At 34.6% G+C, this 14,240-nt stretch overlaps 1 protein-coding gene across 5 annotated transcripts in view; it reads right to left on the reverse strand.

Moving 5' to 3' along the window:
* The window catches only part of MLLT10 (MLLT10 histone lysine methyltransferase DOT1L cofactor), a 229,860-nt gene that overhangs the window by 24,073 nt on the left and 191,547 nt on the right, over window positions 1-14,240 (reverse strand). For all 5 annotated transcript variants that reach the window (XM_028156561.2, XM_028156559.2, XM_008148856.3 and 2 more), the window contains 3 exons: window positions 13,855-14,033; window positions 1,815-1,932; window positions 343-415 (listed from right to left, as the gene is read on the reverse strand). In XM_028156561.2, coding sequence (XP_028012362.1) covers window positions 343-415; window positions 1,815-1,932; window positions 13,855-14,033 — 370 coding nt within the window. The remainder of the gene's footprint in view (window positions 1-342; window positions 416-1,814; window positions 1,933-13,854; window positions 14,034-14,240) is intronic.

A 14,240-nucleotide genomic window follows, 5' to 3' on the forward strand; every position in this document is an offset into this window, starting at 1 on the left:
CTCTGTAGCTTTAAGAGACTTGAAGACTATTTTATGAGCAAAAAGAATTACCCAAATTAATACATTAATAGTACCAGCAGCTAAATACATAAATAATAAAAACAAGAGAGTTCAAAATGATTGGAAATCTAAGAGTTTTAACTTTTAAAAAGCTTAGAAAACTGTGTTAAAATTAATATTCAAATTAATTCAGAATCATTTTTCCTGACTGTCCAGACATGCTTCTTATCTTCAGAGTGCTTTTATAGCCTCACAAACGTACACTCTGCTGATGTGAGATAAAGAAGTTTCCGATCTAAAATGTTTCCTTTGCCCACACTTTGCCGGGTAAATAATGCTTACCTCGGCGAGAGACTTCCTCGGGGCGAGCTTCCTCTGCCAACAAGGCTGCGGCCATTGTCTCCAAGATCCTGATCTGCAGAGTAAATATTTCACAGCTGATAAAGTCACTCTCTAGATAAGAGATTTTAATCTCTTGCCCTGATTTTTCCCTAAAACATATATAAAACCTTTAGCACTATCTTTGTATTTACTATGAAAATAAAAGATCTAGTATGTTGCTAGTTTAAAATTGTTGAACTGTGGCATGTAAGGCATTGTCTCTACATGTTTCTGTGGGTGTAGAAGGTCATGGATTATTTCTGTTCTTTCATTCCTTTCAATTTTACAGCACAGAAGTGTGGTTTGCATTTGCAGTACCCTCCCCTCAGCCACTTTTAATTTCTATGGTTAAAGTAATGAATCACAGCGGTGAACTGGTAATCTGCATGCTTATCTCAGCAAATCCTTACACTTTGTTTTTTAACACTTTGCAACCCAAGAGAAGTAATAAAATACATAATGTATTACATAGAGCCACACACCAAGATTAAAATTATACATACATACATACATACACATATATACATACATACATACATATATACATATATGTTAATTACAGGGAACCTCACACCAAGAATAAAGTTAAATATAACGTTAAATATCCGAATTGACAAAAATAAGTAGGAACACAGAATTCTGTATTTAAAAGGAAATTTTTATTTTCTTCAAAATATTCCTGAGGTAACAGAATATCTCTGCTTGAAAAGTAACTTGTATTTCCTAGTTAGTTGCTTATAAAATCACCCTATCTGGCCTCTTTCAAGGTTGTCCTCCCCTTATTCAGAGTCAGGTAACCTTTGACCCTTAAAGGGTAAAGACATGACTGATCCATTCTTGGTGAACTGCTAAACCGATTCCCTTCCCCCAAACAGGCATGACTACTTGGACATGTCAACAAATCCTTAAGGATGGAATGAAACAAAGCAAATCCAGCAACTCATTAAAATAGTACAAGAGGCAAATGCTACAAAATGTCAACTGGTCAAAATTCACAGGATTACTAAACACTGTAGAAATTCTCTAACAGGATTTTTTTTTTTAAACCAAGTTTGTGTAATGCAATTTCATGAATTATGCAAATAAAGGTTTAGGCTATTCACCAAAAAGCCCAGTGTTATGTTACTTTCATTGCATAGAACTGAGAACTGAACACATCAATCACAGAAGTCACAGGAGACATTGTTGCATTCCTGCCTGCTGATGCTTCTGCTTAAACATTTCCATTTCAGAGAGTGAAAAAGGCACAGAACTATTTTGCAGCACAGCATACTATTTACTTCCAACTGTGATTCTTCTCGTAAAGAAAAAAAAGGCATAATTCTATATTAAGCACACCTTTAGACTTTTCAAATAAAATAAGCCATTGAGGGGAAAATTTCACTGGGTAAGAGCACTAGAATTTTAGAGTTTAAAAATTCTTGAAAACTTACCTGTTTGAGTGTTTTCAGACTGAGCTATAAGAGCTGCCATTGAAGAATTTGTATTTAATCTATTGCCATACATATGAGATGGTGCCTGACTAAGAGAAGATCCAGATAGGGCATTTGCCTAAATAAAAAGAATTACAAAGATAAGTGAATTATATTTCAAAAATCTTAATACTTTTCCTCCTGATGGATCTAATAACTATTTACTCCAACCTACGAATATAAGCAAAAATTCATAACTATCTGAAGAGCAAATTTCATTCTCACTTGTTTTACCATTACAACATTTCAGTTTTTGAAGTTACATAACTCCATTTTTTTTTTTAAACACTCAAAGGTAACTATTCCTACTTTAATTTCCAAGTATGTAGTCAGTATCAAAACCCAGTGGCATGGTAACCATGTGAACATATGACTATTTAATCTTATTAAACCACTATAAAATAAGGGCAGGTAGACAACAGATGTCTAACATGCTTTTTAGTTTCTTACATCATAGGATGCTAAGGAGGTCAAAACGTCCAACATCTATTTTTAGTATTTTAACTCTACAGAGCCTTATTTCCATTAACTGTCATTAGTAAAACCTGCACACTATTTTGTTACTTTCTATTTTGATAGACTTGGAAGCCTGCTGCTTTTTCTGTTTTGTTTTTATTTTAAAAGGAAGCAAACAGGCATTACAAGTATGTTTTCTATAGAATGTAAGGCTCAACGAATCACAGCTTTGCTCTGACCCCATATAAGGCACTGTCTTTTTGGCAGGAAGCCAGCTCTACTACTAACTGAAGAGCTGGTCCAAAGTTTGTGATTCATTCATGTTGCTAACCACAATTCTGAAGGCCTCTACTGGGACTGGTGCCAAACAAGCGAAAATGAACCCTTAAACAGATGAAGCTAAGGAGGCTGGCCAAAGTCTTGCGTAATCCATTGTAATAAAAATGCCTTCTTTGATGTGAACAGTTTCTCCCACTTTCCAAGAATATTATAACCTTAAAATGTGGCATTTTGGAAGCAAATCTCTGGTACACAAAATACTGTCATATTCACAGAAGGCTATTACTAGCCTGAAATACTCTTCAGATTTAACAGAACCACAAAATTTAAAATACACTTCATATTCTTTTTCATGAATGAAATCAAACTTAAGTTTTTATAAAACGAATCACTGTATAGTTATTTCAGAACGAAATTCTGAAAAATAATTTCAAGTATTGAAGCACATCTAATATAAAGAAGTTGAGTAACAGCAGAACAAAAGATGTGGGACATTTTGAAATGTATAACTACACACAAGAGACCAAGACGACATAGTAGTTATAAAAAGCAAAATCTTACAGAGAATAAACAATGTTTCTGGAAAGACTCAGACCCTGACATTATATCTGGCCTCTAGACAACTTATTAAGCAAGAAAATTTGACTTTAAGTTCATAGTCTTCTTGATGCAGAATCATGCCTGTCCTTGCTTTCCATTGTTTCAAAGGATACATTTCACAGTTCATACTTTAATGTTTAAGATCAATTGGTCAATTTCTGGGTTTCGTTTTTCCTCTTATTAAAGATATGTATACAAAGCCTGTAAGTTTGTACTGTAAAGTCCTATTTAACCATCAACTAGCTTTAGTCAAAGGTAAGTCATAATTTTAACCTGACGATCAGACTAGATATTTATCATGTATTTAGTGTTATATACATAAAATATACAATTCATAAGTAAAAATATAGTGAGATTTTTTTTTTTTTACCTCCCCAGAAGTCAAATACTTGGGAATCTTGGCTACTTATCAAATAACTTAGAAAAAGAAAAATCCAAACAAACAGAAAGACCAGATGTTACCAGCGACATGAGTTAAAATCTCAGGTACCTTATACTTAAAAATGCCTTTCACTGAGCCAATTTACTCTTACTCTAGACATAATTCCAAAAAGATCAACTAAGCATAAAAAAGATTAGAAGTAGAAAATTAATTAGACAGAGGAAGAAAAAGTAGTATCTTAAGACAGTTTGTTGGCAGCAAGAAGTAATAGCTGACAGCAAAAGAAGAGAAAAATATGAGCAAGAATAAACATATTACAGAGTTCTGGTGGGGTGGTACTCAAAGAACATAGATATCTAGATGCCTTAGTATATGCATCTTAGCCTTTAAAAAAAACCCCACATGTTTCTATTGACTAGAGAGAAGAAGGAAGAAGGACAGAGAGGTAGAAACATCAACGAGAGACAGAAACATCGACTGGGTGCCTCCTGCACATCCCCTGTTGGGTATTGAGTCCGTAACCCAGGCATATGCCCTGACAGGATCTGAACCAGTGATCTCTTGGTTCATGGGTCAATGCTCAACCACTGAGCCACACTGGCCAGGCTACATCTTAGCATTTTAATTCTCCTTTTTCATGCGGTCATCTTTTACTGAATCAGAACTAATATTATACCAGTTGGATTACTTTTTCAGTTCCAATAATCAGTTTTATGAGCTGCCTTAGTCTCTTGGTAAAAACCAAAAGATCCTGCCTGGCTGGTGTGGCTAGTGGTTGAGCTTCGACCTAAGCACCAGAAAGTCACTGGGCTGATATCTGGTCGGAGCACTTGCCCAGGTTGGGGTCTCGATCCCCAACAGGGGGCGTGCAGGAGGCAGCAGATTGATGTTGATCTTTCTCTCTCGTCGATGTTTCTCTCTCTCTTCCTCTCCTTCCCTCTCTAAAAAAATAAAATAAAATAAAATAATAAAATCAATAAAAATATATTAAAAGAAAAAAAAAGAATCAAAAGATCCTACTCTAATCAGAAATACATCCTTTTTCAGGAAGGGTTCCTTCTATCAAGGGCTTTATATTTACCTTATTAGCTTCAAATTTCTTGATGTAGTCTCCAAATTATCTTAGCTTGCATATCACACACTAGACTCACTATACTAAAAATTCAAAATGCAAAGTAGAACAACAGATCATGTTATCTGCTTAACATGATCAGCATAATGACTATTATCAGGAAAAGGATAAGTCATCTTTAACATAATTCCAAAGCAGAAAAGTACATATTTTATAAAGATGGCAGGCAAAAGTAAATTAATAATAATAAACTAAAATGGGAATGCATTCTTGATTATCCTAAATGACCAATTTCCCAAATTTCCTGAATGGGTAAAAATTATCTGGTAGTAGTTGTTTTTAAATTATTGCATTTATCTAAATGAGAAACTTTCAAAAGAGATAAAAAAAAATGTTATTAATTTTACCAGGTAGAGTTTTGTGGTGTATTAAAACATCTAAACTACTCTATATTAAAACTCAATTCATTAACATCATATCATGTTAAGCAGATAATATGAGTCACCAAAGACTCCACAAATGACTGACACTGTTTAGTCACTACTTCTGAAATGATGTTTAGAATGGTTAATGCTGGGAACCCTTAATAACTGTTGGCACCATAGGTAGGGCCAAAAAAATCCCCAACATGGTAGTGTAAAGATTCCATAACTTAGTATCAATGAAGGAGGTTACCTAAGAGAGTAGGGAAAAGAAAGACACCTTACTGAGAAGAATACATAAATAATGCCTGGCAATGTGTAGACTCAAAAATTTTTGTTATCATTAATAAGTGAAATCACTAAGATTCAGGGGGGATGGAAGGATCTCCATGTGAACCTAAAGAAACAGTGGTAAATGAAGCATAAAGAGCACTGAAAACTTTTATATAAAAGAAATCTGGAACAAGGAATAAAGGAAACAATATGCACACATTTCTCCACAGTATACGTTGGACATGGACTTTAAACAGTACATGGAAAGCAAATTACTAATGTATCATAAGTCTCCTTCAGAAAACCTGATATAAAGACTAGGAATATTCTTCACTTCTGGAGGAAAAAAAAGCCTCCCCTCTCAGTTTTCTTGGTCTACATTTGTTTTTTTTTAAATATTTATCAAGATATGAATATAATAAATGTTTTCCTCTTTAGCTATACTATGAGAACAACAAAATGTAAGTACCAGGTCAAGCAACTGAGAACTAAGGCCAATTTTAGAGTATACAAGAGAGGACTATACTAAACAGGAGAGTGTGAGTCCCACCAAAGAGGGTTAACCATTACTCAGGTACAGCCCCTGGTTGACATGTAGAAATGATGGTCCATAGTTACCAACTTTTCTAATTTTTAAATGTTGACAGGAAATTTAAATTTAAAAAATATACATATGAAAACATATGTTCCCACAAAAATTCGTACATGAATGTTCGCAGAGGCATTATTCCTAATAGCTAAAAAATGGAAAGAAATCAAATGTCTATTAATTCATAAATGGATTAACAAAATGTGGTTAAAAATAAAAAAGAGACTGGCAATTCTTTATAGAGGGCAGTACCTACCTTATGACATGTCAATTTTATCTTGCCCAAGTAAGGAAAATGGCTATGTGGACAGATATCCTCCTTGGATCTACTGGCACTATAAGAATATGAGTTGTTAACATTGAGTGAAGGGTATCCATGATATATGTGAAATCTACTCTGTACTGTTTTTGTAACTTTTCTATACATCTAAAATTTTTTCAAAATAGAAAGTTAAAACGAAAAGAGTATGACTACAAACAAACTAGGTACTTGACTTTATAGTGTCCCACTGAAATCAAGTCATCTCAAAATGTGAAAGTAGGTGTTAGATTAGTTCAAAGATAAAAATATTTTATAGAATTATAAATTCATATTGCAATAATAAATGTTTGCTTTAACTTCCAATATATGTTATTTTAGAGAAGTTTTTTTGTTCTCTTCCCAAGATTAATAGTTGAAAGGAACCACTTCCACTCAAGATGTTATATTACACTTACTCTAATAACACTTTTGTAAAAGCATAATTATTTTACAAGATAGAGCCAAGGTCAAGCAGAGTAAGAATAAGCTGAACAATTATTGAGGTAAAGCTAAGTTATTTTGAAACAAAATATGTTTAGGTGCCCGAATCAAAGAATAGCCTTAGCAAAGTTCTAACTTACTATGTTAACCTTTTGCACTCGGATGTCCAGTGTGACTCGACACGGTTAGCATTAGAATAAAGGAATCGAGAAAAAAGCAAGCGAGTGCAAAGGGTTAAACATCTAGAAATATATGTGAGTCTACCAAGGCAGTGTTCAAACTCAAAGCAAACCAAAGCAATTTACTGTTTTCTAAGTAGACTGACATATTAAAATATTAGTAAGATGAAAATTACATTTCAGCTTGAAACGTCCCTATTAATAGTTTACCTCTTATATGAAACTAGAGGCCCGGTGCATGAAATTCGTCCATGGGTAGGGTCCCTAGGCCTAGCTGGTGATCAGGGCCGATCTGTGGGGCGAACAGTGGGGAGATTGGGACCCCCGCTTGCACCCACCTTGGCCTGGCGCTGCCCGCTCACCGGCCCCACCCCCCACCACCTTCACCAGTTGCCAGGGTGACCAGTGGGGTGATCAGGGCTGGCAGTGCCTCCACTACTGCCTGCTGCCAGTGCCGTATCACCGACACCCGCCATGTTCCATGCCACTCCCTGATGGTCAGCGCACGTCTAACTCCCAGTCACTCGAACTCCCGCTCATAGGGGCAATTTGCTTATTAGCCTTTTATTATAGAGGATATCTATTTGTGACTACAGAGAAGTTTTAAAAGAGCTCTCATAGAGTAAAGTAACTACCAAATTCCTAGGCACTTGGCTCATTCTAAAGGAATTAGTTGTGGAGGGAAAAAATCAGGCTAAGTCTACTCAATTATGTGAATATCAGACTTAAAAGTGGGTACTGTTTTGGTAGATTTATTTTCCCCTCTAATGTTGATAACAGCAGAAAAATATGAAATGAAGAAAATTTAGGTTGGAAACAATAGTACCTAGAGCAAAAATTTCACATTTAGAAAGTATCATGGCAATACATCATCTAGAGGTGGATATGAAACTTCAAACTTCAGTCATACAGGAAAAGGTTATAGGAAGCATTTTTTAAATACACAATTAACTTGTCAATACATGTTAAAATCAAACAATTCAAACAACTAGCTTTTACTTCAAGCTTTCCAACCCTGACACATGATTTAAAAATACATTCTTCCAAAATTCTTCGAACTCAACTAAACTGAATATTACTTTAAAAATTCCTATTTCACATATACTATTAGAAGGAAAACCTATTTATTATCACGGTATCAGGCCATCTCACTTGGGCAAGGTACTTAACCTCTCTGTCGTCAATCTATAAAAATGGAGATAATAGTACCTATGCTCATAAAAATATTGTGAGAATTAGCTGAGTGGATATATGTAAAAGGCTCGACAGAATGCTTAGCACATGATAAACAAATTTTAGCTTGTTATTTAAAAAATTGTTTTCATAATTTATTATGCTTTCCATCTTTGCCATTAACTTTGTTAGAGAATATAATCTACCAATTGTATTCTGATTAACATGGCTATACTTCAAAGACTGAAACGTATTTACCTAAGAAAAATCAGCAGGTATAAATGTCTCATTACGCAATGATATCTTAATTTATATACAGGGGTGAGCAAAAGTAGGTTTACAGTTGTGAGTATGTGAAAGTTTATTCTTATATTATTATTTATTTATTTATTATTGTATTATTTATTATTACTATCCTTCTTTTGCCCACCCCTGTATAATAGCATAGCAATACTACAAATACAATGTAAGGACACAAATATTTAATGATAATTTATATATTTTTCAATTTGCAAACACATTTTGACTAGAAAAGCTTCCAGGAAAAATCGGGGAACACTGGAAAGCTTCATATATTCAATTCAAACTGCACTACGAAACGCATTCTGGTAACAGCCCCCATTTCTATGTCAGCTCTACCACTAAGGCTTTAATACTGAGCGTGTGATGAGAGATGAAACCAAGTGTGAACAACTTTCAGGTCCAATGAGTAGGCTGACTGTTAAAGCTGTCAGGTTCAATTGCATCATTCCACATTATTCAATGCCCCAAACTGCTCCCTAATTGTTAGGAGCTTAACGTATTCAAAACCACTGTTTAGGCTAATGCTGAAATGCCCTACAATTGAGTTTCTAATAAAGTAGTGGGAGGGATCAAACTATAGTTAAATCACCACTGAACTCATGACTGAACAACAGGACTATATAGAATAGTCAACCAATTCTAAGGTTTCCTAATTGGTTAATATCTAATTAATATATCACCTATCTTCTGGGGGAAAATTAAGTCCCTAGTACTACAGTGGTTACTGAAATAATCTAAGAACTGGAAAAGACCTTAGTCAACAGCTGAACCTAAAATGGATAAAACTGCCTGGCCAGCGTGGCTCAGTGGTAGAGCGTCGACCCATGAATGAACCAGGAGATCACTGGTTGATTCCCAGTCAGTTCACATGCCCGGGTTGTGGGCTCAATCCCCAGCATAGGATGTGCAGGAGGCAGCCAACCAATGATTTTTTCTCATCACTGATGTTTCTAGCTCTCCCTTCCTTTCTCTGAAATCAATAAAATCACATTAAAAAAGTAAAATAAAATAAAATGTGCAAAATTAATATATCTGTGTTAACATGGAATTATGAGTTTTAAAAGAAAAATGTAATACTATTTTTAGCAAAGGAGGTGCTTCTGTAACAGTTGAAATTAATTATGTCCTACAACATCAGTGTAATAACCATTAATTCTAAAGTACATTACAGTGTGCCAAGTACTTATTTTCATTTGAACTTCCTAACATACATGTATGGCAGGTAGAACAGGTATTTAAAGTTTTTATTTTATGTATGAAAAAAAATGATGCCCACAAATTTAAAAGAGCTGCCCATAGTTACACTAGTGGGTAGCAAAGCTCCTGGAACCCAAGCTTTCTGACTCAAATTTCTGCTAGTTTGCACTGTGTGACACAAATGGAAACAGTAAAATTCCTAACAATGTTTTTCAAAGAGATACCTCTTAACATACTAGTAGAGACCCATGATTGGGAAATTCATTTTATGTTACAGATTGGTGAACCAGAGAGCAGGCTCAGTAATCAGATTGCCTTGCTTCCAAACTTAAGTTTCATCACTTACTGGACATGTGACCTTGTGCAGTTACTTTGACCTTTCCATCATCCAAGTGACGTTACAGAGCACTGATAAAAACTTATTTTGCTCAAAATGTTAACTTCCTTAAAATTATAATCACCCCTAAAATTACTAGAGGCCCAGTGCATGGATCCGTGCACTGGTGGGGTCCCTTGGCCTGGCCTGTGGGGATTGGGCCAAAACCAGCTCTCTGACATCCCCTGAGGGGTCGCGGATTGCGAGAGGGTGGTTCTCGGGTGACGCATCCCGAAATTGGGCTCCCTCCTCTCTGGTTCAGGGTGTGTCACCTGAGAACTGCAGCTGCCAAGTCACCACAGCTCGGTAGCTCCTGCGTTGAGCATCTGCCTCCTGGTGGTCAGTGCACGTCATAACTACCAGTGGGACAGGTGAACTGTCAGTCGCTTAGGCTTTTATATATATATAGATTTATTGAAACGTTCACTCTGATCAATCAAGTCAGGTGAATTGTTGGGAAAGTGAACCATTTTCTCAAACAGAATAAAAGTGTCATGATATTAGACACATCATTTGAAAGGAAATTAAGGACTACATCTAAGACAACTCCCTAAAACGCACACACACGCGTGCGCGTGCATGCACGCACACACGCATATGCGCATGCCAAAGTTATGCCATTAGAAAACAAAAATATTCATAATCGAAGTAAAAGTCTCACAGAAATCTACAAAACATTAGCCATTATATTGTACCTTCAAAATACTTAAATATTTTAATTTACTAAATATCACATAAACCTTGGAAGTTCCTTTATTTAAATTATTTTTAAGTCTATATCCTTTTTATAACAGCAACACAGAGTGAACAATGAACCATGATTATCTACCTGAAGACCGTATCCAAAAGCAAAACCTAGAATGCAGAATATATTAGAATACAATTTTTTTCATTACATTCAGCCTTAAATTCTTAATAAAGAAATCACCTTTCAAACAAAAGCACTTGAATTCTCCCAAAGACAGAACAGAATGAATGTAGAACTAGGAAACAGAGGAGAATATGAAAGGCAAGATGGAAAATTAATGGCAGACCTACAGAAACCAATTTATACCTATACTCATGATACAACAAGAGCATAGCACATCATTAAGAAAATCACATGGACAGTAGTTCTATCTTCCAGTAATGTAAAAAAAACTATAATTTAACTATGTTGCTGATATCTGTGAAAGAATAATTATTCTAAAAACAAGTATATCAAATAAAACATAATGATTTAACAGTGAAGAAAACAAAGATGAATTATCCAACATATTAACCAGTGAAATGCCAACCACCCAAAATGGAAACCATCCCCACATCTTGTTTTTATTCTATAGATGCTTATGGCGTAAAAGGGCTATAAGAGGTTTTTTCAAATCAGGGTGCTAAGCATCAGACACCCTTCCCTCTCCCCAACTCTTAACACACAAAAACATCTCATTTTGTTCCCATTAAAGGCACAAATCTATTCCCAGTTTTAATTTCTGTTAGCTTCCTGATCTTACCTCCCTGACCACTTTGCAGAAAACAATTCTTAAAATAGCAATTAATCTACACAAAAGGCCTATCTAAAACGAAGGCCAGAAAGATCAAGAATGACCTCTGGATTTTTCCTGCCGACACCAACCCAGTCACTAAAAATTACAACTTTCATTAAGTTTTTTGGGGAAAGGAGAGAGGCAAAACATTATTCAAATTTAACATTTCTATTCTCTGATTTATATTCATGGTTTTCTTAATAACTGTAACAAGACTTCTATAATTACATTTTAAATATTGATTATTTTAATCTACCTTATAGCACTGCTCTCTTAACTTTAAATCATCTACCTATTTAAAAAAAAACCTATATAAAAGGCTAGGATCTGATTATCTAAACACAATGACTTGCGTGATTTGAAAACAAAGAGGGCCTATATGAGTTAAACCAGAAATAAACTTTTGTCATTTTGAAAAGATTCAATTACCAAGTACATTACAATTTTTAAGAGTCCTATCTAAACATTCTATTTATTCTAAACATTTTTGTATCTTCCCTTGCACACCACCTAGAAAATTCACATTTTGCACATTCAATACCAATAATACTATTGTCTCAGGCAGCTAAATTGAAGTAGTTCCGCTCTCAGTTCAACTGAGAGGTCAACCTGCCTCAGTTGCCTGGAGACTGATGGTTGCTACAGCAGCACCAGATAAGCCAGGCTAAATAAGCTGCAGCTTAAAGGCAGAAAGCCTTTACTGCTGGACTGAAACATAGATACAGTTGTCTCAGCATGTAGCTAGCATTTGAGTCTAACTGGCTGATCACATTTATAAGAGACCCATCTTATTGAAACATGGAAAGAGGATAAACACTAAAGATTTTAATTGGACTGAATCCTGGATTACTTGCAACTGTGATTTCTTTGTTCTTTAGTTGTGTCATATGTTAAGTGGAATTTTCCCTCAAGCTATAAATTTCTCTTTACCACCACTTCCCCCATCGACCTCCCTAATGCCAATCCCTAAAACCACAAACATAATGAATAAGAAGAAATGAGATTTTTGCTTAAATCAACCTGGAATTAACCAGAGAGTAATTAAAACAGACTTTATAAAGAAAGAAAAATGCAAATGAAAATGTTCCTATGAGACTTTATCCAAGAATATAAAGCTATCAACAGCATATGGCTACACTCAATTAAAATTAAAAGAGATAAAATAAAAACAAAGATATTTATCTTTTCACCCTCTCTATCTCCAAATCCCTATTATTATGGCTACTTCACTAAGGCTAGTGAAATACCCTAAAGAAGAACTCTCTTAAACCAGTCAAACTCCACTTATTCAGGTTAAGAGGCTCACCAAATAGTTAACTTTCATTTTCAAAGATAATACCACTAATCATGCCATTGATTTTCTGTGACCAACTGTCTGTTGTTTATTCTAATATGTAACCTAATTATAATGGTGATTGTTTATACTGTATAATTATATACTTTAAAAATAACAATGCTGTGCTTTGATGTACAGCCTACAGAAAATACTAGAAAAGTATCTACATTCTAAAGGCCCATACAATGGAAATTATGAAGACATACATAAAGCATAAGTTTACAGCAAGTTACAAACAACTATTTAGTTTTTTGCAATTAGACATTTATCACTGTTATAATTTTCTCAAAATGTTAACACACTTACTTCTAGAGCTTTGCATAAAAGAAAAATAATAAAAAATTTCAAATAAATAAATATTTTATATACTTTAGGAATTTTAATATATTGCCTTTAGGGAAATGTGGGGGTAGGAATGGGCTGGAGATGGGGTGTATGTGTGTATGTGCGTGTGTACATAGCTTTGCCCATTAGTTGTTCTTTTTATTCAAGATCATGATTTTTCTGATTTGACTCTTGCTTTTAAAGCATTCCTGTAGACTAGATCACCTATCAAATTACAGATCAAAAGTGGAGGAAAAGCATAAATAAAAAACCAACAGCATAGTCACCATTATTTACAATATTTATGAACATTCCTTCTCTGCCACTAGGAGTAGTCATATAGTACTTAAAGGGATCTTTTACTCTTTATTCTATATTCACTTTTTATTCTATATTCTCATACACTGGTTTTTAAAAACTTAGACAGTTATTTGTGTGGGTTTTAAAATTATAAATTTAATTCCACAAGTCCAAAATTGGTTCATAGTTCTTTTAAAAAGTCCATCTTTCTAAAAGAAATAATAACAGCACCCACAAATTACTATTTTACATCATTAGAAAAAATTTAGAAACTCAGAAAATAATCAGTTGGCACCAACATTTGTCTTCTCTCATGAGTATCATGTAAAAATGTCTATGATTTCCACTAACATGTCAATACAAATTGAGAAGATACTCTATAAATTCCTATAGGAAACTCTATCTCATTTCTCTCTCTTCCAATCAAACTCACTTTCAAAACGATAACCCATCTTCATGTTATTTTATAATGTACCTGAGTTGTAGCAACAGTAGGGGTTGCAGATGATGCCACTGATGGGGACAGAGCTCCCACTTGTTGCAAATGCCCAGAAGACTGCTGAGGTAAATGAGAGCTGGAGACAGGAGTACTAGATCCTGAGCCAGATACTAGATTTGGAAATGATACTGCTACATCATTGCTGTTATAAATACCTGAAAGAAAAGAAATATTTTACAACTTAGCACTGAAATTTGTCACAGACACATATTAATCAATAAGTTAGAATACCCACATTTCCTCCTGATCCCTCCTCCAATGACAAATTTTATTGGTGGTGGCGGTAAAAAACAAACAAAAAAAACCACGGTACCAGTAACTAAATACTGATTTTTCATAAAACATTTTTTTTTAAAACAGCC

The sequence above is a fragment of the Eptesicus fuscus genome, chromosome 2, assembly GCF_027574615.1.
Source record: "Eptesicus fuscus isolate TK198812 chromosome 2, DD_ASM_mEF_20220401, whole genome shotgun sequence".
NCBI classification, from domain to species: Eukaryota; Metazoa; Chordata; class Mammalia; order Chiroptera; family Vespertilionidae; genus Eptesicus; species Eptesicus fuscus.